Source organism: Carassius auratus, chromosome 13, assembly GCF_003368295.1.
Source record: "Carassius auratus strain Wakin chromosome 13, ASM336829v1, whole genome shotgun sequence".
Classification (NCBI taxonomy): domain Eukaryota; kingdom Metazoa; phylum Chordata; class Actinopteri; order Cypriniformes; family Cyprinidae; genus Carassius; species Carassius auratus.
The window spans coordinates 15,640,357-15,667,269 of NC_039255.1; the positions used below are offsets into that span (position 1 = coordinate 15,640,357).

General features: G+C 37.1%; 1 protein-coding gene across 2 annotated transcripts; it reads left to right on the forward strand.

Moving 5' to 3' along the window:
• The first annotated feature begins 6,620 nt into the window (after positions 1-6,620).
• Positions 6,621-26,751, forward strand: LOC113112827 (gamma-aminobutyric acid receptor subunit beta-1-like). 2 transcript variants are annotated; one of them, XM_026278721.1, is made up of 9 exons: positions 6,621-7,304; positions 7,654-7,745; positions 7,869-7,936; positions 18,617-18,837; positions 20,850-20,932; positions 23,909-24,043; positions 24,841-24,993; positions 25,403-25,653; positions 25,948-26,751. In XM_026278721.1, exons 1-9 carry the CDS (start codon positions 7,204-7,206, stop codon positions 26,293-26,295), a joined length of 1,452 nt encoding a protein of 483 aa, XP_026134506.1. In that variant the 5' UTR covers positions 6,621-7,203; the 3' UTR covers positions 26,296-26,751. The 2 variants fall into 2 exon arrangements, with proteins under 2 accessions (XP_026134506.1, XP_026134507.1); XM_026278722.1 differs by having other exon boundaries at positions 7,213-7,304; positions 7,446-7,745.
• The last annotated feature ends 162 nt before the right edge of the window (positions 26,752-26,913 follow it).

The following is a 26,913-nucleotide window of genomic DNA, read 5'->3' on the forward strand; positions in this document are numbered from 1 at the left end:
TATTTTACTTATTAAAACATTTATAATTTATTGCTTCATTTTATTTTCAAATGTCACTCAGCATAGCATTTCATACTAGTCAACTGACTGTGTGAGAGAAATTGATGAATATGAACCCTGCAGATGGATGAGTGGATTAAGAGATTCTGCTAGAAGTGGTGCCCTTTTGTGGTGAGCCATTTTGAAGCCATCAGCCTAAATAAATGATGGCTGGATGACAGAGGCGTGTAGGGCTGATAAAGATTTCAACTGAAAATCCACAGTTCTTTTGAAAGTGAGAGAGTGAGAGAGAAGATAACTAGCTTGCATCCACATGCATCTTCATCAAGACAGTTTAATCAACAGTTTCCTCAGGATGTAATTTTATACATGTCTCTCTAAAGCTGATTTGAAAGCGCATATGAAGAACTCATCGTGCATTACTCGATTTTTAGCAAACTAAATTTTTATTTTTTGTTACTTCTGTTTAGTTTTACTTTCTGTTTTCAGATTTGGAATTCTACAGTGGCAAAACACTACAAAGTCCAATAATCTAGTGCATGTGAATCATAACAGAAGAGGACTGTAGTGTGACAGATCCGAGAATCAGAAGGGGGCTCTGAATTTCAGTGGTTACTGCTTCACCATCAACATTTGAGAGTGAGAAATACACTGATTCTTCGGTTAAAAAAATACAAATATTAATAATAAAAATTAAAATTGAATGTACCAAAACATTATCTAAGAAGAATCTCTCCAACCTGTACATTAGTTTTAATATCTTTGTTTAAGTGCTGATTTCTGTAGTTTTCAAAATTGTGTCTTTTCCCTTTCCCTTTTGTTTATAGTTAAAAAAAACGTTGGTTGAGTGAACAATTCAATTACTCATGCCATTGCACACACTTACAAAAACTGTCTCTTTCTCAGAACCAAGTGGTTTGTCTTGTGTGTTTTTGTAGAGGTGTGGGTCCAGCTTTTTGACCTGACACAGTCCCAGATGCTCTCATTTCTTATACATGTACCATTTGGTTCTTGAATGATGCTTGACTTAAGTGTCTTACAGCAGCCTCTACTTTGCATGTGCCTGTGTGTGACATCACTTTTTAATCTCACATTGACTTTTTTCCACCAAAAATGCACAAACCATGAGTAGTTTGAACAACATTATCTGAACATCTTGCATCAGGGTCATCAGCTGAAGTATTTATTTTCAGAAGCTTAAACTGACTCTCAGTGAGGACACGTCTCATTTGCCAGTTTAATAAAACTGATCAAAGACAATGTTGCTCTCATTCAGGCTTATACTATAAGATAAACCACACATGACACGTTTCTAAAGCTTCCAGAAGCCAGAAAGCTTCGTTTCAAGATGTCCTCAATGATTTTCTCCCACTAAGACGTTTTAAACAGAGAGAATTTTTGAGTATTTTTTCAAAGATTTTTTAAATGTTGTTTACTCACATGAGTTGAATCCAGTCAAAACACTTATACAAGTGGTACATATGACACATTAAGCTAGTGGGGAAAAGTATGTTTTTTTTTAAACTCTGAATCATTTGAACCAATTGCTTCGCCACAAGATTTACTGTTTCAAAGCACTTGAAACACCACATGCTGGTCAAAACAGTGTAAATGCAACCAAAACTCAACAAAATAATGTCCAAGTTCAACTCATTTAATTATCTGATTACAACAGTCAATGGCTCACTGGAGAGAAAACAAGCAATAAACAACACCATACATTTCTCACTTAATTTGTGTAAGAACAATTTGTTTTTTTTACACAAATTTATGTTATAACTTTGAATGTAATGCATGAGACCACTTTCATGATTCTTATGATGCTTTTGTGTCCTTTAAGCTTGAAAGCTTCCGTTCATGGTAAAGTGTGTTCTTCACATTTGTTTTTGATGAAAGGAGACTCATACGTGTTTGGAATGACACAGGGGTGAGTAAATGATGACAAAACTGACTCACAACATTAATGGCTTGAAAGAGTAATATACTTTAATTAACAAGCGACACAAAGAGTAATAGATTAAATATGTATATATATATATATATATATATATATTTTTTTTTTTATAGAAAGAGATTTTTTTTTTTTTTTTGGCTTAGATGTGCAGTTTCATTGCCCTTTGTAAGATGTGTCCTCTATGTTTTATTTCTTTTTGGATGTAACCCAACAAGGCAATATTGCAGTCGTCTCATATGACTAACAACCTCTGGGATCCAATTCTATATATTGCAATACTCTTCAATTCGTTCTGACCAAGACAGTTTAGCAATTACCCTGGTGTATTTAGAGCAGTGTGTTGCATGAATGATTTCATATAATGTGGCAAGTAATTAATCTTAACTAAGAGTCTCGTTTACTTACAACCCACTATTAGGAATGATGAAGCATGTGCTCTGATCCTTTATTTGCAGATGGTGATTTTACACTGAGGGTAGAAAACTGTTTCTATTAAAAACAGACACAACTATCAGTCTGAAGCTTTGGGGAAAGCTTGTGAGCACTCATTTGCCATACCAAATAACTTCTGATTTCCATTTTTTCCAGTCAGGGCACAAATTAATCATATCACATCTATTATCCAAAACATTTTTTGATGTTGGATCTCAGCAGCAGTATTAATGGCATCATACAGATTGATGATTTATGTATGTTCATGCATGTATCTTTATACATGTAATAATGGTTTGAAATAGGGTCAGACAACCCCTAAACAAACCACTGACACTGTTGCCATAGAAACAGCTAGTACTGCCATCCACATGTCTTTCATAAGACACACAAACACAACACATGTCCTTTAAACTCAACAGGGGAGGTCTTAAATTATGGACAGCACATCCTTTCGGCCCAGGCCCTACAAAGTCGGTCACAGGGGGTCTGTGTAGTCATCTAAGCAGCACAGGCTTCAGAGGCTAAACATGTACAGGACAGCCAGAGGTCTAATGTCCAGCCTCCACCCACTGGGTCTTTACGCAGAGTGAATGCCTGAAGTCATAAAGGTTTGGAAATACATCAGGGTGAGTAAATGATGATAAAACTATTCCCTGTATGGCCATATGATAAATCTTGTAAAAAAATTAATCAGATTTTCTGATTTACCATCTTTAAAAATAGCACTGACTAGTAATCTTATAAATGTCCCACATGGCCAAATGTGTGTGGACACCCCCTTTCAGATTTGACTATTTCAGCTGCCTCAATACTCTCAAACTCAGTATTTTAACCCTTCTCAGTCTTTGTCAGGTATATTAAAACTTTATTTGTCTATTATTAAAACTGATCTGATTCCTGAACTGGTAGGCTTACAGAAATGGATACCCGGCGAAAAGGAATATTTACTTTTGCTCTGTTGCTGTTCAGTCCTTGTGCAAGTAGAATGTGATGATTGGTGATTTTTGTCCCACCACTCCTCCACTTTCACTGGATGGCTGGGTAAAAAATGACTGTGATAATCGCTGTGTTTTACCCAAAGTTGAACATTTTTCAACTCTCTGTGACCAGAAAAAAAATGCCAAAATGATGATTTTTTTTTAGTTATGCATTGGATATGATCTTTTTCAGTCATGCACTTGATCGGTATTATTGACAAGTGCATAAAATCAACAAATCATACAGCCATAAAATCCTCTTTGACAAATGTCAGTAGAATGTGGTGTCCTAAAGAGCTCAGTGATGCTTGAGGTGCACTATCTTAGGACCCCAAAGAAAGATGGCCTGCACAATGCCCAGACCTAAACCTTTCTGAACATCTCTGGGACAAATTCAGATGCTGACAGGGAGTGAGACTGATATTCATGTCTGAATGGGAATTAATCTGCACAGCCATGTTACAACATCTTCTTAGAAAAGTTAAAACTAACGAACCAATACGAGGATCAACTATTGTCATGTAGTGTATGGGTACAATAACGTAAAATTTCACATAAAAAAGAAGTAAACCATGTAAAATTTTAAATATATATATATATAAAATGTTAATGCAGAAAGCATAAAGCATCTGTAATTCTTCTAGTTTATTTGAACAAATTAGCCATAGTGCTAAGGTTACAACAGTGAAAATATATATTTTGCTTCTAGATCTTAATTATGTTTGATTCAATGCAACTATAGTATATGTCTATACCGTTTTTTAATATTGTCTATTGATCTTAGCCTTTGTATTAGTCAGAATGTATTTTTTGTTTCTAAATTGTGAAAACATTTCCAAGTCATTATTTACTGAGTAGCGCACCCTAGTGCAACCACTGCTGCATTACAATAATGCAAGCTGTGTCTCCTACTCTCGTCTCGCTCCTTTTTTTTTTTTTTTTTTTTTTTTTTTGAGTATTGAAATTAGTAAAGTGCAAAGAGTATTGAGTGTATAATGCATACAAAAATTTTTTTCAGTTAAGCAGAGTAGCTTACATAATGTGTGATATGTACAAAGCTCCAGACCTGCTGGGTTTATCATCCTGGAAAAGCACCTACTGTTCATAAATTGCCTTTTTATCAACAGTGAATTTTTTTTTAAATAAAAAATCTGCCAGTGAAAGTGACATGAAAACGGATGAAACTGACACTGAGCTTGCTGTGAACTCTTTAGCTTTGTTATAATCCTCCAGTGATCCCTAGACAGGCGTCCCTGACTCTGCAACACAACAGCCTACTGAAAGCCAGTGAGGAGAAGCAGCAGGTAAATGATGAGAATGGTATTTTAACAGGGTGCTGTTGTATTTGCAGTCTGTGGTTTTCACAGTATGACAGCCACTTATCAGTAAGGCATGATGGACACACACTGTGAGGTGTAGGAGGTGAATGTGACTCAATATTGATTCTTTGCTCTTGTTTAGGTTGATGTGATGTCTATGTGTATGTGTGTGTGTGTGTGAGTGTGTGCAAGAGCTCAGTTGGTGTGGCTGCTCATTGAATTAGAGTCACTATTTTCCCACATCACACATACTAGGTCTTTTGATAATTAGTAGCTTTTTTCTGGATGCTTCAGATGTATTGGACAGTCCTGCACAGTGAGTGCCAGTGGTACAAAAACTATAGATGGAGACATTTCTAGTTTGGCAATATAAATATTGCAGATATTATTTACTAGAGTCTTAAGGCCATTCACACTAACAATGATAATTATAAAAATAACTAGTGATAACTTACATTAGACTAGCCTCCAAATCAGTGCACTGTTTATTATAAGCATGTTGCAGTTTCTTTCCTCAGCTGCTTTAAATGCTTGGGTACTTTAAAACAGAATTAATTCTAAATGACTGTGGTTCTCAACCAGTTTTGCTTGAAAAAGATTTACAAAGATTTACAAGTGGTGAGGCTACAAAGCACCAACAAATGTTATCATACGAAAGTACGTTTATTTTAAAATCACAGGGATGAGTATAATGAATGGTAAAAAATATACAACATTATTAACATGGTTTAATGGAAACTAGAAACAAAGCTTCAAAGCTGCAATGAATTCTGGCATCATTCTGTCAGCGCTCTGAATCATTCTGTGTCCTTCTAAGTTCCTGTTCTGCACTGTTCGCTCCACTGTCCTGATGCATGGATCCTTCTGCTGTTCCAAGACCTAATTCCCATACGGCCTGAACCTTGTGCACTTGAGGATTTAAAGATCCCAAAAACCTACTTTCCTATATCTCAAGGGTGTCCAAACGTTTTTTTAAAGGGGGTTAAATTTGATGATGTAAACACACGAGGGGGCCGGATGCTTCATACACACAAAGACTACTACATACAGTACATACATATATGTGTGTGTGTGTGTGTGAGAGAGAGAGAGAGAGAGAGAGAGAGAGAGAGAGTAGACATTTGACAGCAGCGGTAGCTTGAGTGTTGAGGATGTAAAAATATTCACAACCTTGTTTTTGAAGGGAAAAATTGGCTCACAGGTCAGACTTTTTTGAAATTTCTTTTTTGACTTAATTGCCAGCCCAAGACTCAAACCGACAACCCGTGGGTAAGGAGTCAAAGTCTCTAACCACTAGGCCACAACAATTCCCCTTGGCTCCCCTGCTATACCTGTTCTCTTCATCATGATATCTCAGCTTAGCACAAAATGCTTGAAGGCACTTCAAGCCTATTCTCTATTGTACACCATGGCTGAGCATCCAGGCATAATGCTTAATGTCCAGAGGGGATGAAAATACAGCAGCCTGCCATCGTGTCTCAAACTCTTTGCTCCATAAACAGTTAATCGTCCTCCCGAAGGCCAAGACATGTAGTTTAGTTCCTGACAGGCAAAGGAGTTCATATGACAGCAATGTAGTTATTTATATTGTAATTTAGCAGACACTTTTGGCTGGAAATTTACCTGCTTCAGAGAATCTCTCCCTGTTGTACCATAACCCGATCTCATGAGAAAAAGCTACTTTATCAATGATGACAGATGATGTTGAATGTTTTCATGATATCTTGTTTTCATTTCACATTATATTGTTAAGAAAGTGTTTGAAACCAACAAACATTGCTAAAAAAACTGGTTTGTGTATAAATTGGTCTCAGTTCATAATATATGATTGCTGAAAGTATTCTCTAATAATCAGTTTGACTTCGCTGTTTGAATAGCATATCGCTACAGGTAGGCATATAGAGCGATGTTTCAAAAGCACAGTTGGCTGTTTTTTTCCTCGCATCAGCGGCCACGCGCCATTTCTGTCGTTGCACATTAATTATTCCCACAGTCTCCAGGTAGGCTATTACCTAATGCGTTTTTCTCACGGTGCTCGGTGTCTTAATGCGTTTTCCGAGTTTCTAACAAATTATTCACTCTGTCTCGGGCGCGTGATGCACTGCAAATTGAATGATGGCGCGAAAGAGCACTTGAGTCGGCGCGTGCGTTCAGGTGCTCACATATCCTCCCGCAAAAACTACGCACTCAGGGAAAACGCTAGGCGTATAATCTCTGCGCGACAGTACGTTCAGCTCCTCTGTATTTCCAAGGAAGACACGCGAAGTACTGCAATGAGCTGTCGTGTCCAGTGACCCGCTGGCGATGGGATCTGACCGGCATACTGATACGCTCCGCCAGCAGCGTCAGCACCGGGGAGCGCGACAGACGCCGCGCCACTTAGGTTTTCGTTAGAGTTGCTCATTTCTTTGCGTTTGTAGTATTTTGATGTTGGTCTCGTCGTCGCGCATGCGTTGCTGTGTAGCTGAAATTGCTGGAGTGCTTCTTCAGACTTTGAGCTACTGCTTCTCGGTCAGTGATGAGAGGGATGCTGGTCGCTCGGGATCACTGGCGCGCGCGGATCTTGTGTCTCCTAGTGCTCGTGGCTTTGACGGTCGGTCGCAGCCCACCAGCGCACAGGTAAGGCATAACGTGCTTGTGTGTGATCAGTCTGTCTGCATTCTCTGCGGAGTCATGTTAAACCAGCCTAACGGTTTGCTGTGTTTAGCTGGTCTCCCAGCCTATTGGCTGGTTTTATAAGAGGTTTTGGGGACTTTTCAGACGCTGAGGCTGAAAGCCAGATGAGCACGCGCTTGGCTATGCTGAGGAAGACCAGATAAGACCAGCTTGACCAGGCTGGTAGACCGGCTAGTCTAGGAGACAGTTAAATCCAGCTTGGCTATTCCACAAGTCCAAATTTTAAGATTAAGCTGATTTCTCTGGCACGATTGGGTTACAATTTCTTAAATATAACACAATTCTTCCACAGTGTAAATGAACCAAGCAACATGTCATACGTCAAAGTCACTGTGGATAAACTACTCAAAGGCTATGACATCCGTCTCAGGCCTGACTTTGGAGGTAAAGGCTTTATATTGATTTAAAACACTTTTCCCTTCTCACCAATGGATGTGACCATTGTGATGGATCATTGACTGTCATCAGGCCATGTAGGAGAGATTGTGGTGTCTGCTTGCTTTGCAGGTCCTCCGGTTGATGTCGTTATGAGTATCGACATCTCCAGTATCGACATGGTGTCAGAAGTGAACATGGTGAGTCTACAGGCTTCTTTGTTTGTTTAATAGATGGTGGGCTTTTAAGGAAAATGACATCTGTCAACGCAACCTATTAAGGCTACAGTGATAAATAAAGTGGGATATTTTCGAGATTCTACTGTTGTAGTCAACTCAGGAAAAAGCTACAGGCTACTGTTTTCTCTCCTGCTCTCATACACACAAGCACAGCTGACTGTAAGATTAGAGAGGCATAGTGTTCATTTTGCATTATGATTGCTTTGGCATTGGAACTGAACTGACATAAGCCTTTACTCTGACTCAGCAAAGAAGGACAAAATAAACAATTTTGATAGGAATATGCACATACTGTAAGACCCCATATATATGCACACCCACAGGCTAGAGTAGGTAGAAGTAATTGATGCTTAAACACAACAGTGATTTTAATGTGACCCTTAAATAGAAGATGATTTTTATGAAGATGATCATGATGGTCAGTGGATCTTAGGATGTGTAATTAGCCTACGTTTATTGGCCAGTGTCCAATGGTATACTGTACTATAGATTAGAACACTTTTTGACTTAGGGGTTCCCCCAATTGTCTACCATATTATTGTAAACCTTGTTATTAACAGAAACTAAGGGCCAGATTTACTAAACAGAGCAAATTAGTGTGAGAGTGCAATCCCATAAAAACACAAATGAGAGTGGAAAATGTTACTGGTGATCTACTGACAATGTGCAAATTAAAGAACACAAATGCAGTCATAATGACTAACCCAGTCTACCAAGAGCAATGCAAATAATAAACGGAGCAATTTCAATAGGGTCCTTGCACCATTGGTGCGTGGGCATGAATTACTGTAGGGTCAAAAACAAGCAGAGCCGATGATAATCAGGTGCGGTTAATCTACTGACAACTAGTGATGTGTCGTTCGTGAACGAATCGTTCTTTTTGAATAAATGTTTTAGGTGAACGAATCTTTTAGGTGAATGAATCGCTCTCGTTCACGTAATCCACTGATTGGTTGAATGTATTGAACGAATACGCCCTTCACTGAACGAGTTTCATTAGTCTGAACAAGATCTATGCTGCATCGGAAAACTTAGGCAGGTGACTTGTTGCCTTGCTGTCTTATCAGGCAATGACTTTGCAGCGTTTTTGCCCGAAGGCACCTCATGAAACTGATTTCGGACAGGCTTCTGAGGCGGAGTAATGTTTTAATGATCTACAGCAAAATATAGAGAGCTTTGGTGATAACTAAGTGGATATTTTATTACTGCTATATTAATTTCTCGCTAGAAATTACATAAAAAGTGGAAAACGTTGTTCAGAAACATACATTTACACACAAACTGACCACCTACCGCAACTTTCAGACGCCATCTTTATTCTTTGGCTTAACTGTCACAGAATGGAACGCACAGGATTGTAGGATATCAAAGGCAGCGAAGCATACATCTATGCTGCCTTCAAAAACCGGCCAGATGAAGGCATCTCAGGAGACAGGAAATGAAGCTGATATTGATTTCGGACAAGCCTTGATGCCTTGCAATGGGACCCTCCGAAGGCAGCATTTTTCAGTTTTCGGAGGCATCCCTAGAGAGCTCATTCGCGAACGAGTTGAATGAACGGATACATGTCGTTCGTGAACAAAATTAATGAGAGTAAACTGGGTCAGTTGGCCATTTAGCATGTCAATCTCACAAAATGCAAAGCCAAGTTATAGGTTCTGTGCACATACGCTTGTTTTCATATTAAGCGTACAGAACATAATTCCACGTTTAATCCCGATTTATGAATGTGAATATATAGGCTAATATATGAACTGTCTGACCAAACAATTAAAATGCTAATAATGCAAGGAAACCTTGTGCTTTGTTTATCTGAAAAACGTAAATAGACTTTATATATTGAAAGCGATTATGCACACATATTAATAAAGCCAAATCAGTTTTTGTAACAAATGAATACGTTTGTTGACTTAATACATAACACATAACATATATTACACTCTTTTTCGCCACCTGCTGGCATATTTATTGTAATACGAAGAAAGAAATGGTCACTGAACGAATCAGTGAATGAATCTGAACGAATCATTTTGGTGAACGAACTGAAAATGAACAAATCTCTTGAAAGAATCATAATTTCCACCACTACTGACAACACAGTTGCAAAATGGGTTAAGATATTCTTGGGGATGCAAACTATAAAACTGTACCGCGGCAAATCTTTGTAAACCAACTTGCATGATTCTTTTGTATACTCTCCTCCCATACATTTTGTATCTGGAAGGGAAACTCCTACAAATGCATATGCAATAAGGTCAGTCGCAAAAATAACTGTCCACTCCACAACTTTTCATTGCTCATCAATTCACTGTGTGTCCTTAGTAAATCCTGATGGTAGTTTTTTAACATCAGAAATGTAATGTTAATGCTGTAAGTAAATCTAGCTCTAGGCATGTAGATGTAAATAAGTAACCACAATTATTTTATCATAGGATTCAATAAGATTAAAGATTCTGCTTTAGTATGCTCTTCAATAAAAAATAAGATAAAATTGAGAGGAAAAAAAAAACTATTTATCAGTGGCCATATTTTTTATTTTATTTTTATTTTTGGAGAATTAATTTTTTATAAAATGTAATTAATCCTGTGATTGGAAGCTTGCTGAAGGCCCCCAGTGAACCCCAGTCCCCAGTTTTGAGAACCACTCCCCCATAATGGCCTTGAACAGTAGTAACTTTGGGGAAGTCGTGGCCTAATGGTTAGAGGGTTGGACTCCCAATTGAAGGGTTGTGGGTTCTAGTCTCGGGCCGGATGGAATTGTGGGTGGGGGTAGTGCATGAACAGCTCTCTCTCCACCTTCAATACCATGACTTAGGTGCCCTTGAGCAAGGCATCGAACCCCCAACTGCTCCCCGGGTGCTGCAGCATAAATGGCTGCCCACTGCTCTGGGTGTGTGTGTGTGTGTGTGTGTGCTTTTCGGATGGGTTAAATGCAGAGCACAAATTCTGAGTATGGGTCACTATACTTGGCTGAATGTCACTTCACTTTTTTTTTTTTTTTTTTTTTTTAAGAATAACGTTACATTTTTGTTTTGAAATAAACTTCAGGTGTAGCCTTATGCATTTCCACTCTGAAGGCTGATGCACTCTGGCAGTTTTCTAGGATACTTTAGGTCTAAGGTTGAGGTTGTGATGACAGTGTGTCACTTTGGCCATGCTAGAAAAAGCTTTTTTTGTGAATTATGGATAACGGGTCTGAACAAAAGCCATCTCTGTGGTGGTTTGTCATACATTAATTATTTTAGCAAGTGGGAGCCTTTCAGGGAGGACACATGGTGGTGGGAGATAGTGAGGTGCAGCAGAGAGATACTCAGCATTTGCAACAGCTGCTTCACGACTCTCTAAAAATAGATATTTCTCTAGGAATATACTTTTAAATAAAATATACAATTATTAGATTAAATGTATATAAGCATACAACCTAGAGCATTTTACTTGAGTTTCATTTCTTGTGACAAAGTCAGGGTACAATAAAACATCACAAATTTTATGGTGGAGTATGTAATGAATGACGAGTCATGATTTATAATGTAGAGTTGATTACATGCACTGTTGAAAGGACAGAAGGAATCAAAGATATCTTGAAGTGTTCATATGCACCATTTTGAAGTTCGATCTTAGTTTCCCATTCTTGCTTTTTATGCAGGTCAATGGTGAATTTCACAAGAATTGATTTTGATTTGTTTGAATGTAATGTAAACAAAAGTCAAGTCTGGTGAAGTAGTTGCTGTCATTTTTGTTTCTGCAGGGACTAGCATAAAGGTGTAGCTTTCATTCAGATCTGTTGTGATTTTTAGGGAGGTAGGCTGGAAAAAAAATGATTCAAAATATGATTCCACATCTAAATTGTGTTTAATCAAGCCATTAATATTGTTTAAAACCAGTGGACTAACATAAATGCATGAAATTACACCTACAAAATAATTTTAAAGGTTTGATCAGGCAGAAATTGAAATTGCAGGTTAACACTATTACAGGCTACCATGCCAATTTTTTATTTATCAGATCACTTATGGATTATTGATAAAAAATAATATATTAGTCGATATTGGAAATTTGATTACCTAATTTTTACATTTAGATACATCTAGATTAAAGCTCACTTAATCTGTGAAAACACTAATAATTTAGTAATACTATTTTTTCTTTCTGAATATTATAATGTGGTGCCTAGAATTTTCTAGTTTGTTTTTAAGCATATAAGCATAAACATTTAATAACAGTGATTTATTGGTTATCGTCCATTAAATGAAAATAGTCATCATCTTATTGCTATCAGACAGAATTTTAACATCAGTGCATCCCAAGTGCTTTTAGGAAATCAGAAATTGAACTATAGTCACCTCCCCTCAAACTCTCTCATCCCCTTTCTCCTGCTTGTGTTTGCTTGAAATAGAGATATCGGCAGATGTGTTTTCTGTTGCTTTGCTTTTTATAGCACAGAAAACCAGGTTCAGAGAGCACTGCAAACCTTATCACACGAACAGGAAGGTGATTTGGGTGAGAAGTGAGAAAAAGCAGAATGACGTTAAACTAAAAGATAATCTACTGCAGCTTCGCTAAGAATATTGCAGAAGGTCAGCTGTTCTCAGTGCTGTCGCATAGCCAACTCTTGTACACTCCTGCATTGATTGTTAATTTACACCGCTGGTTACCTCAGCTGCCCTCACTCACCACGTCGTGACTGCAGTGTGAGGATACATGTTAAGTTTGCTTGATGTGAGATGCGGACTCTTGACTGCAGTGTGATGCTGGTGCTATTTTTAACAACTGGTCTGGACTTTAGGAAAATAGAATTTACTTTTACTTTGACAGTACACATTCAGGGTCTTAATGTAAATTATTGTCTTTTTAATAACAAATATTATAGTTTCATCTTTCCTTTATGTCACTTAGGCCATGCAACCTAATACTCAGCTAACAAAAATATGTTCTTAAGAAACATTTTGCTAATATTCTGCTATGAAGTTATGAAAATCAAGCATTGCGTTATTTCAGGCAGGCCACGTCAGTCAAGCTCGCATCAGCTGATAGTCAGCTGTTCCTGACATGTACCAATCCAGTTTTGACACTTATCACAGCAGTCCATTTAAATGCCATTCTCCAGCATCTCTTCTATCGCATCGCTGCTTGCAAATCAACTCCCTCCTCCAATCCCAACTCCGCCTAACTGAACCTGTAATCTAATCTGATTTTTTTTTCTTCTTTGTATACAGTACACTTTATTGCAAGTATTCTCTATCATGTATTTTCTACAACTCATGTTAATTGTGAATTGTAATTATGTTTGCATATACTGCATCTGTTCTGGACCCCAGGAGGGTTTGACTTGGCTGTGTGGACAGGCATAGGGGAGTTTTGCCCTGAACAGAACCATACCACCAACACTAACTGTATGCTATAATTGTAATAAACCTACTTTGACAAAGTGGACCTGTCTGAAATGTTATTTCTGAATGTTTTCAGAACATTTAAGACCCGATAACTGAGTAAACTTTCCATTAACGTTACTGCAGGAGCAGCTGGGTGAATAATGTTAACCAATATCCAGATGGCTTGTTTAGCAATATCCAATAACCAAATAACCTGATTTACTTGCATTTGGTCTAACTTCATTCTAGTTAGGGCTGTGTCTATGCAATCATTAATCAATATGCATTTTTTTTCTTTTTTATATAGATTCAGGTTCTGAAATGATTCATACCAGTTCCTAAAAATTAAGTAAATTTTTCGAGGTAGTAAATAGCAAGTAAAAAGATTATTGGAGTACATCTTGACAAGAAAACTTTCATTCTTAAACTCTACTTAAGACTTCCATGTTTAATTCGGTGTGCAGTTTGCCATTTCTTTGTATTTATTTGTGAAATTTACTAGCAGTTTCTGAGTGAAAATTATTTGTAAACCAATTTTTTTCCCCCAGTATACCATCAATTTATAAAAAAAGCAATCATCTAAATAATCGAATTCCCTGAACTTTAATGCTGCAGCAACCTGCACCAAACCAAAGCAGATTGATTTCCAGTGATTGTTTCCCCCCAGCTGTCCTTGTCCTCAGCCTCAGGTTCTTTTTTCTTTCTTTATTATTTTATTTGCTACTTTTAATCCTGTTGTGATCCTCTCAAGTGAGTTTCTCTCTCAGCCTCTATTCTTCTGTTCCTCTGCGATGTCTTCAGTGTGATGGGCAAAGAGAAATTAGTTCCTTTTAGAATATACTGTCAGATAAGGCTGTGATACAGTAAGTATGGCCTTCATCCTGTGAATATGTGTATGATGTTGTGTCTGTCAGGGTGCTCTGTGAAGAAGTTGAGGTGCTGGAGTGTTGATTTTAAGCGGTTGTCAGGGGCAACAGCTGCTTCTAATAATAGAAGCTGAAGGAGGCATTTGTCCTAAGTGAACCTGAGGCACACCCATCCTCTCTCTCTTTCAGTCTTCTGTTTTCTGCCACACTCACATAAATACACTCATGTGTTGTCATCTTCATGGGGCTGCATCCTTCCCATCTGAAGAGCAGCTATGTGTTTCATTTATAAATGAAGGTTGATATTATAAGAAAGATCATTTCCTTGACCTGTTGATATACATTCACACATTTTAGCAGACACTTTTATCCTAAACAACTTACAGTGCATTCAGGACAAAATTTTTTACCTGAAATGTGTTCCCTGGGAATCAAACCCACAACCTTTTGCACTGCTAACGCAATGATCTACCACTGAGCCACAGATAAAACTCTAAAAACTATCACAATCCAAACCAGATATTAAGACCATGTGTGTAATATCACAATCATTGTATGAAGTGTTTACACATAAATATAGAATAATAATAATAACAGTAATAATATTAATGCATTTAATAAACATAATTTTATTTTAAACACACTACTGTTCAAAAGTTTGTGGACAATACGATTTTTTAAAAGAAATTAATGATACTGTTATTCAGCAAGGATGCATTAAATTGATAGAAAGTGACTCTTTCAGGTAAATGGTGTCCTTTTGAACTTTCTATTTATCAAATAATACTGGACAAAAATCACAATTTCCACAAAAAATATTAAGCAGCACAACTGTTTTCAAACTGATAATAAGAAATGTTTCTTGAGTAGCAAATCAACGTAGAATGATTTTTGAAGGATGATGTGACACTGAAGTCTGCAGTAAATTACATTTACATCATTTAATAAAGTATGTTAAAACTGATTTTTTTAAATTGTAATAATATTTAACGATGTTACTGTTTGTGCTGTATTTTTAAAGTGTAATTTATGTGAACATAAGAAACTGCATTCAAAAACTTTACAAAATCTTACCAACCCCAATCTTTTGAATGGTAAAGTATGGTAAAGTATGTCAAAAGTACTATTTAGTGAGGTTATAAGGAGAAAGTATGGTAGATACTTAATGCCAAATGTTGGGCGAAACTGCATGTATCATCTGTCCCTCTTGAAGGATCCCAAAGTTCTTGTCACTTGTTATTTTTAACAAGCTCTTTGTCATAGTAGCGTTTTTAAAATTCAGTTTAAGGGTCATGGATACATGCAGTACTTTGTCTCAGAATAAAAATATTTTTTGGGACATTTTTTCCCCACCAAAGGCATGTTATGAAGTGATTGCATAGGCATTTCTAAATCTGCAAACTGTGCTGGATGATGTGCGTGTGCTCTGTGAGAAGAATCTTAACAGAGACTAGTACAGATGAGTTTGGAGGAGCATTAGTGCTGGGACAGGACCAACCTGCACCCCTGTAGGGCTACTGAACCATCTGAAGTGCTTTTAGTACATCACACATATGGAGGTTACTTTGATTTCATCTAAATTATTTTCAATAATCATTTTTAATCATCACTGCTGTTCCTATTTAATGAAGTATGTTGCATAGTCCCTGGGTTAATATTGATTGAAACAAATTTTACTGCATTGCAGCAAACAGTATCTTGGGCTAAACGTAGGAATATGACCAGCTCGATTGCACAAATGCTTAAATAAAAAAGGAAAATTACAGAAATTAAATTACTTAAAAACATTAAGCCTATTTAGTATAATGTTTTCTGAATATTTTATTTTAGCGTCATCAGTTCAGATAGTCTCTTTAATTTGTATTGTTATTTTACACAGTTTGTATCTTAAACTGTCGGGCAATAAATTGCACATGGCATTCAGCGCTAATTTCATACTTTTCTTGAAACTAGATTTGTGTGGGATGGAACTGTCCTGTTTCAATCACAGCAATAATGTCAACATGGACAGGTACAAAGAAAATATTATAGAGTCAAAAGTAAATTTTTCACTATTGTTTCTAAATCTCCACTATTTGATTATTAGATGTGATATGGCTTCTCACAAACTCAGTCTCTGCATGTGTAGGGAGTTTATCGCACATTTGGGAATGCAGAGTGCACAAGGTTCTCTTTATTTCCATCCGCATACTTTTCAACATTTCTGTTTTTAATAGTTCTACTTGAAATGTTATAAGCTAGGGGATCAACATTAGAAAGTGAGTAATTGAAGACATTAGTATTAATGTCACATGTAAGTTCCTGTTTTGCTTATTTGGTCCTTCCTGTTCCTGTCCTCGTCATGTGAATTCATCTCCAGTTGTGTTTGATTAATTAGTTTGTATTGTTCCCAGGTGTGTCCCATTAATTTACCCTATTTAGTTCTAGCCCATTGTGTCCTCCCTTGTCTGTAATTGTTTATGTCTGCATTGTTATGTGTGGTTCCCTGTTTCAATTGGATGAATCAAAGTGGTAAAATTCTCCTACAACTGTGTGCTCCTGCACCGTAGCACCACATGACAATTAAACTTGCAAAGTAAAATAAAATAGCTGATCAAATATTAATTTGTTACCTTGCATGTCACGTGAACATAAACCATCATCAGTGAACCCTAAATAACCAATTAATGAAAAATCTTGACTTGAGTAAATATTTTATGTCTGACAAAAAAGTTGAGGAAGTCATGGTCCACAATTATAATTCTTATTTAACGATGTCGGAAGTCATTGTGCTGTCTTTTTGTTCTATATCATTGTTGGTTTTAAAAGCTGAATAAAGTTGATTCTGGGCTGCATTAGCTTCATAAGTTTTATTATAGTCTAAAATATGATTTTTTTTTTTATAGGGGTTTGTAAGTGTCTGAGAGACAGGGAGAATCCACTCCGTTTAACCTTCACTCTCATTTATCATGTTGGTTTAATGGGATCTCAACTTAATTTGTTTCACCACTTATTCAGCTGAGAAAGGTAGCGACTGGGGGATGGAGTTGAAGCAAAAGCCTCTGTGCAAATGTGACTGCTTTTTTCAGTTTAACTTTTGACTTTACTGTTAGTCCCAACACATTTGGGATCTTAAGAGACTCTTTCCTTTTCAGAGCAAACCTAAATGAAGTGCATAGTCATGTAAGTGGCAATTACTGAGAGGAGAGCAGTGTTTCACATCTGGATGTACTGTTGGAACTGGATCTCATTTTGTTTCATTTCAGACTTGGTAAACTTGACCTCAAAGCAATGATGAATACAGATTTATTTATATTATTGTGAAGCATGAAGCACCAGGGCCACAAAGTTGTTATAATTGTTTTGTCTGCAAATGAGAGCTTGTCATCTTGGATGATACTTTGTGATTTTACACATCCGGAGGCAGTGGCTGTATGACCTTCAGCTGAGAAAAACAGGGTTAGCAAGGTCTTGGCTATGGGGAAGTGAAGCTTAGCCTCAAGGTGGTTAACATCCACTTATGCCAGATATGTCAGAGAAGGACACAGATGTCTTCCCTGAGATTACAAATGCAGACAGAAAAGGGAATCAAGATGGACAGCAGTGGTCCATTTTAGTTTGTGACATATTTACTTTAAATGTTAGTGGGCTGTGTTTGCATGCGCTAACAAGCATTCACGTTTTAACTGTTAAAACCACTGGAAAACATTCAATTTTCATTTAAAATTTTTATCTTTTTATGTGTATACTCTGAAGTAACACTTAAAAATGTCATTGCATGAGCAGTCATATTTATGAGTGGGAAACTAGAGCTGCCGAATTGTTATGTTAAAAAAAAGACAAGTTTATTTGATACATTACTGAAAACACTTATCTATTCTGTATAGATATATACTATGAATAACAATATATATAAAGTCTGTATTGAATCATAATGAATGATTTTGAAAGTTATTTGTATTGATATGCTGTATTTCAGTCATTTTAAAGCTGTGATGTATATAACTTATCTCTCATCTCATGGTTTGCTTGGTTCCATGTGTAAATAAGTGATAGAAATTAATTTTGAATTCAGACATACAGTTTGGTTTCTTGTTCACAATATAAACCTTGTTTCTAACTTGAATGCATGCCTTCTTTTAATAATAAATGCCACACTAGGAGGTCCGAGTTTTCCATGGACAGTACCCTTAAAGGCCGTGGTGAACTTGACAACCAGAAAGAATCTGAACACTTTTTGTCTTCATTATTAATTTTACATTTTCTTTAACACGTTTTGTTTAAAATATGTGCTTATGCTGTCTTTCTTTACAATAAAAGCCACTTGTTTTCATCTTTTGTATCTAATGCTGTGACAGTCTGGCATAAATGTGTCTTGAGGTGTGGAATGGATGAAATGAACAGTTTTTGTGTGTGTTTTTCAGGACTATACCATCACCATGTATTTCCAGCAGTCTTGGCGTGATAAGCGTCTGTCCTACACAGGGATTCCTCTCAATCTTACTTTGGATAACCGAGTGGCTGATCAACTCTGGGTGCCTGATACTTACTTTATAAATGACAAGAAATCTTTTGTCCATGGGGTCACAGTGAAGAACCGCATGATTCGTCTGCATCCTGATGGGACTGTGCTCTATGGTCTCAGGTCAGTGAGTTTGTGTTTGTGCATGTTTTTTTTATCTTCTCTCTCTCATGCATTATATTAATGTTTGATTCTTTTGTGAGTGTGCATCTTTACATTTATCTCTGTCTGCATGTGTATGCTTTATTTTTGGCTGACCCTATTCCCTTGGCTGTCCTGATGGTGCTTTTTTAGAATTTAAGGCCCAGTGAGAGATGTGTATCCTGTCTCAGTCAGGGAATATATATTAAGGTCTGTTTAGCAAAGAAAGATGAGACTGTCTCTGTCCTGGTTAAACCAGGCTATTCTATTTGCATCCTATTCATCTCAATGGCAGTTGCTTGACTCGTGCAGAAGCCCTATGGAAGAACACAGGTTGAAATTTTTCCATTTTTGCTCATGGGACCACAGATCTTTTTGAGCCAGTTGTCTAAGATAGAGGTCAGTAATTATCAGAGCAAAGTTTGGATCTGGACCCTGGATTGGATTCATCCAGACAGCAAATTGTTTATCATGATTATAAACAAATAAGCAAAATAATTATAAACAGATATGTAAGAGAACCGAAAATGTAAATCACGAGTAAATACTGTATACTATTGTTCTAAAGTGTGGGGGTGTTTCATGTATTTGAAATAAGTCTGAATAATATAGTAAAAACTATATTGTGAAATATTATCACATTTAAACAGTTTTCTTAATTGATATTTTAAAATGTAATTTATTTCTGTCATTACTCCAAGTCTTCAGTCTAACATAATCCCTCAGAAATTATTCTAATATGATGATTTTAACATTATTATCAATGTTGAAAACAGTTGTACTCCTTAATATTTTTGTATAAGTCATAATTTGTTTGAAGATTGTTTGATGAATAAACTGATGGAAAAAAAATATTTTCATCAGTTTAATGAGTCATCGTTGAATAAAAGTATTATTGTTTTTTTTAAGAAGAAGAAACATAAATATGCTTTGATATCTTATGCAATTGGGCTTGTCGAGCTTCTATTACAGAAAAAGGGTGCATCAGTTCTGGTATGTTAAAGACTCTTTAAAAGAGAAATAACTTTCAGTAGTCATTGTTAAATTTGTCAAAACTAAATAAAAATATTAATTCAAGTCAAGTGTCTTTTTGCAGAAGGAAAGCTGCAGTCCTATCTTTCTTTCCCTACACATTGGAGTGTGACATTAGATGTGCAGGTTTTATCTGACGGATATTCCCTCTCTATCTTGCTCAATACTGCATTATTTATATCTAATGTACTATGCCTGAGAGGTATAGACATGTGCTACTCTATAGCATTGTGCACCTATGAGTGTGTATCCATAAATATATGTGACAACTGATTAGATAACCATCTCTCTGACACTCAGAAAAACAACACAGTATAATAAGGTAACCAAAAGTGTGTTTTCGTAAGGGTGTGTTACTGTGTGTTTGCCAAGAAAAAGTGCTTTTTACCAAAATTCACCTCCAGAATTAAGAAGCAATTCCATCATAAGTTGTCTAAAAGTGCAGCGGTCATGCACTGAAAGGCCACCGCGTGTGTTTCCCCATGTTAATTAAAGCTCTGTGTAATTAAGGTCCAGCCATAGGCATTTTAAAGAGGGGCTGCAGACATGACTGAGACGGCGTTAAGGCAATTACACAGCAGTGGAATAAAGAGGGATGACACACGAGAGTGGAATAAGGAACGCAGTGTTTCTGCACTGATGTTTCCAGCATCATTGATGCAGTAGTTCAGCATGAATTAAAGTTCAGCAAAGCTTTCCTGAGCAGCCAATGCTTTGAATATAAATCTCATTACAGGTGCAAGCAGGTGGCTGTATTAACACCATCTTCTCTGAAATGTACAACTTAAATGTTTCGCTTACCACCTCTGACATCTGGACAAGAGTTCACATTTTCTAAAATAATAGAACGGAAGTATGTTTGAAAATCAGACTCATACTTACCGGTACTTTAGACCTTCTAAGCCTCTGCTTTATTGTAATTTTGTTGATTGTTGTGTTGTTTTTTTACCTCATGTCTGTAGGATAACTACCACAGCTGCATGCATGATGGATTTGCGGAGATACCCGCTGGATGAGCAGAACTGCACGCTGGAGATTGAAAGTTGTAAGTGCTGTTTGTGAATGACTCAGCTGGCTTGAATGTATAGTCACAGTTTATAACATATACTGTATCAGTAATAACTGAGAAAACCTACCAAACATGCTAGTCCAGTATTCACTATAAGTATTACATAAAGATGCTGAAATTTCTGGTGCAATAAGTTGTGTAATCATAATGATTTTATGCATCATCTCATTTATCATGAAAAACACTTGCAGAGAATGCTGACTAATGTCTCTGTTTCATCTTTCTTTGTCCCTGCGACTCTTATTCTGTTTTTGCACTCTTTCCCCTCCTCTACTCCATCTCTTATAGTTTGTCTCTCGGTGTGACAGACAGTGTTTGTAATTGGGTGTCTGCTCTGTTGGGCAGACAGCTGTAGCCCTGTGAGGTTGCTGTCATGTCAGAGCTCTGAGATGCATATAACAGCATGAAGGAGAAACCTCAACACCAGCATCACAGCAGACATAAACCATGTCACCTTCACCACATGCACATCATCCATGGGACAAGATCAGACTCACTGTAATGTTGGAAAAATAGGGTGTTCTTAATGGGATAGTTCACAAAAAAATTAAAACTGTCATTTACTTACCCTTGTGTTGTTTAAAAAAACTGAGTTATTTAAAGGAGCTATGTGGAGGTATGAGCCAACCATGATGTAAAAAAAAGAATGACACCTCGACTGTCCACCACGGTTGCCTCTATCAGCCCAATTGTGTGTGGAGGAGTCGGGCCCGAATTGGCGTGAAAATTCACAAAATGTGACGTCATGCGCGTTCTCCTCTACTTGGGCTTACAACCGTACGGCACACCAGCCATTATAGTAAGCAGCGGCAATAGTGTTTTCAAATGGACTCTGCGGATGGAAAGAAGCGACCAGCCTCCGGCACAATTCAGACACCCACAGACACTCCTCATAAGTAAAAAAAAAGAAAAAAAAAAGCGTGCGCACTGAGAACGAGCATGAGACTGGATGCAGTTCCTCTAACGGCCACTGGTGTCAGTAATGGTTAGAAATTTCAGAACCTACGCAATGCTCCTTTAAGAATGTTATCAACATTGACTTCACTTGTATGGACAATTTCTCAAAACATTTCTCAAAATATCTTAGTGATTGAATAATTTATGGCAGAATTGTCATTTTTTGGGGCAGAATATCCTTTTAAAGGGGTCATCGGATGCTACATGCAATGTTTCAAGTTGTTTGAACTGAAATGAGTGTTGGCAATGTGTGTGTACACATGATAAAAATACACCCAGTGGTTTTTTTTTAAATCTCTTTAAATCATTTCCCCTTCCTCAAAACGAGCCGATCTCAGATGCCTGACGACAGGCCCCTCCCACGATAGTTTGATTGACAGTGGCATTTTAGCACAGACTTATCTTATTTTAGACCCGCCCTGAGTGAGCATTCATCAGTTCACCATTGTTTTACCACTGGAGCAGATGTAGACAAGAATGGCTCCTAAGTTATTGAGGTGTTCTGTTGTTGGATGTAATAATGAATATAGCAGGTGTCATTTACTCCCGACATCTGAGTCGCTGAAGCAAAGTGGATAAAATTTGTTTCTGAAGGGAATGCACCCCTGATCTACATAAATGTGTCTATGTTCGCTCAAATCATTGATGGTCCAGCTTCACCAACAGAAGTGAGTATAAAGCTTTTTAATGAATCTTTGCAAATGGCCTTTCCTAATAATGTGCTAATTGGCAAGTTTCACGATAAATGCAGCTAAAGTAAACAGCCCCTCAGGGAGTGGCTCGGAAGAAAAGGGCGGAGTCAGCAGAGCTCATTAACATTTAAAGGAAAATGCTACAAATGGCTTGCTCTGAAAAGAGCTGTTTATGACAGGGTAAAAAGGGTGTTTTACACTACTATTGAGTAGTTTTAACCAAACTATGTTACAGACTTTTCATTAAGACCCTAAAGAATCATATCAACTTGTGGAAAATGGGCATCCGATGACCCCTTTAAACAAATCAGGGGTGTGTTTCCCAAACTAAGTTAGCAACTTTGTTGGTTGCAATGCAATTTCCCATTGCCAACCAAGTTCCTAACAGGTTAGCAACTATGGTTTTGGAAAACACACCCCTGGTCAGGTGCATTTAATTTTAAGACGCTGATTTTGCCACCTTTACAAACTTTTTGTTTTTTACAAAACAAAAGTAAACATGTCAGTACAGCTCAGGAATAATCATTAAAGCATTCCAAGCTATTATAAAACAATATAAACATAATGTGCCAGGTAACAGTGTTTATAATTTATAATTATAATTTAGCTTATAATCGAAATTTGTAGTTATTTATAAGCTTATATTTAATGAAAAAATATATAGAAACAAATTTGATAATTTTTTTCATACAATTATTTGGGCAGTTAGTAAGATGGAAGTAGATAGATCTTTTATTTATTTAATTCCCTTTTTAACTTTTTTTTTAAAATAAAGATAAACATGTAACAGGGCTTAATGCAAAAAGTGGAACCGTTCATTGGTTAACTTACTATTAAATTTTTTTTTTTTTTTTTACTACAAGTGATCTGAATATCAATTTAGGTTATGCAACCAGAGTGTATTACTATTTGTAGAACAGTGACAATTAATCAAACACCAGTAGACCTTCAAGAGGATTATTGCTGTGCTCCAGTTACTCAGGACTCTAGGCTGATGTTTCTTTTGATTGAACTTAATAAAGAACAGGGAGAATTCACCATCACAAGACTTCATCCTCTAATTAAGCTTTAATGTTCTGCAGTACTGTGCTCTCCTGGAGATAAGCGCAGAGGGTCTGCAGGGACAATCTTGTCAGTTAGACCTCTCACACAAGTGTTCTCACTGCAGTCACATGCTGATTTACACCACTGACAACAAAGACTGTGGGAATGTGAGAGGAGCAGCTTTCCCATTGAGCCAGCGTGCTGTTTTGTGACTATATGTGTATTTGTGAATGTTTCTGTCCCTCTTTTTGTCTCTCAGATGGCTACACCACAGATGACATTGAGTTCTACTGGCAGGGAGGAAGTTCAGTGACGGGGGTGGACAACATTGAGCTGCCGCAATTCTCTATTATTGATTATAAAACACTGTCTAAGAAAGCGGTGTTTGCCACAGGTGCAGTGCTCTCCCTGCATGTTCATGAGATGAATATTCATCTTTAAAGATGAGTCAGCACTCCTCTGTCCTTCAGAACTACTGTATGCCAAGATTGCCTTCAAACCTGGATCATTCAAATGAAGTTGTTTTTTATTTGTAAGCACAGAAAAAATTATATGTGTGTAGTGTAGCTATGCTGTTCTGATATTAAAGAAAGAAAGAGCTGGCTGTTACATAAAGTCTGGTCCAATTTACCGCTTGTTTTTGTCAAGACCTGTCCACTTAGAAAGGAATCTGAATGACGGACATGTTAAACAACCAACCACACTGTATACTATATGCTCTACCATCAGTAAGATTTAAAAAAAATAAATGAATACTTTTATTCAGCAAGGCTACATTAAATGTATCAAAAGTGACGGAAAAGACATAATGTTACAAATTATTTCTATCTCAAATAAATGCTGTTCTTTTGAACTTTCTGTTCATTAAAGAATTCTGAAAAAAAAATATATATATATATCCATATTTCCATGAAAAAATTAAGCATCAAAACAGCATTTTAGAATGATTTCGGAAGGATCATGTGGCTATGACGACTGGAGTAATGGCTGCAGAAAATTCAGCTTTGCTATTACATGAATAAATTACATTTTTGAACAAATAAATGCAGCCCTGTTGAGCAAAAGAAACTTCTTTCAAAAACATTAAAAGATCTTACTGACCCTGAACTTTTGAAAGCTGGTGTACTGTAAGGTTTTCCATCTGAATTGTTTGTGTACCACACTGACAGTACTTTCATTTCTCACTTTCAGGGTCATATCCTCGTCTGTCTCTCAGTTTTAAACTGAAGAGAAACATTGGGTATTTCATCCTGCAGACCTACATGCCTTCAACATTGATCACCATCCTATCCTGGGTCTCTTTCTGGATCAACTATGATGCCTCCGCTGCAAGAGTTGCACTAGGTGTGCATGTTTTTGTGACATATCAGGACACAACTCTGTATAATGACATGGCTATGACACAGGTATTACAAGGAGAGGGTGACTTATGAGGACATAACCCATGTCCCCATTTTTCAAAACGCTTCTAAACCATACAGAATGAGTTTTTTTGATAAAGTTTCCTGTGAGGGTTAGGGTTAGGTGTAGGGTTGGTGAAGGGCCATAGAATATAAAGTTTGTACAGTATAAAAACTATTACACCTATGGGATGTCCCCACTTTTCATAAAAAACAAACGTGTGTGTGTGCGAGGTAGACACAGTACTCCACACCGTCCAAAGTCATACACATTCATTGTGCTTCACCTTACTTTTTCCAATGCTTCTTAAATGTTTAGCTTTTTGAAGCATTCTAACTCTGACTCTCTTTAGGAATCACCACCGTACTGACTATGACCACTATCAACACTCATCTCAGGGAGACTTTGCCCAAGATCCCTTATGTGAAGGCCATAGACATCTATCTGATGGGCTGCTTTGTCTTTGTGTTCCTGGCCTTGCTTGAGTATGCCTTCGTCAACTACATATTCTTCGGCCGTGGTCCACACTTGCAGAAGAAAGTGGCAGAAAAAGCCACAAAAAGCAACAATGAAAAGTGTCGCATGGAGAGTAACAAAGTTCAGGTGGGTCTTTGACCTGTTGACCTACACTTCTTTAAATAGTTATTTGTGCTGTAATCTAAGTCTCACCTTAAAGGGATTCCCTACTAGCATTTGGATTTGAGTTTTATTTACAACATATTCAGGAAAAATAATATCAGCCATAACAAGAAATTAATTATCTGCCTCAATTTAAATATACACTGTATAATGTAGAATGTATAAACCTTTTTGTGAGAAGAATCTCTTAAGCATACCTCTTAACTTGACTAATATTCTAGTTTTATTAATATATTTGTTTTGTTTTTTTCATTAAAGTTTGATCTCCGTGGAAACATTCCCCTGACAAACCTTGACCTGCGCCTTAGTGGAGCAGAGATGTTAGGTGCTCTTGGGGACCCAAGGAACACCATGTTCTCTTATGATAGTGCCAGCATCCAATACCGAAAGCCCCTCACAGGTCGGGACCTCTACGGCCGGCCCACTGCCTCTGTCGAGAGGCCAGTGGCACGAAAAAAGAGTCGTCTTAGGAGGCGAGCCGCTCAGCTAAGGGTGAAGATTCCCGACCTGACAGACGTAAACTCCATCGACAAGTGGTCACGTGTCATCTTTCCCATCACCTTCACCTTCTTTAACTTAGTATACTGGTTGTATTATGTCCACTAGGGAGCAGCACTGACTCGACCCAGCCATTCACACATCAGGTCAGGCTCTCTTACCCTCCTCTTGGTTTTGACTGTCAGTCAGACGGGAGGAAAAGGTGCATCCTGTAGGTAACCCTTCTCTGTAAATGATTAAACTATAAAGAATATATCATTTAAATCTATATTCTAATTTTTAAATAAGAAAAAATTACTACCCAACATTTAAAGGTGTTTAATGTAGATGTTGCAAATATTATTTTTAAATTGTCACTTGATTTTTGCACTTTGCTTTAGTAGAATCAGTTTCACTGACTGCTGAAACTACAGATTCACAGTGGGTTGAAAAAAAAAAGGCTTTTCTTTAGAGACGACTGCACTGCAGCTATATCAGACAGGCTTAAATCTTTAAAACTGCATTTGGAAGTTGTTTTAAAGAGATAGTTCACCCAAAAATGTACTCATTTACTCATCCTCATGTCGTTCCAAACTTGTACGAGTTGCTCTCTTATGTTGAACATAAAAGAAGATATTTTGAAGATCGCTGGTAATCAAACAGTTGGTGGTTCCCATTTACTTCCATAGTATTTATTTTCCTACTATGGAAATCAATGGGAACCACCAACTGTTTGATTACCAGCAA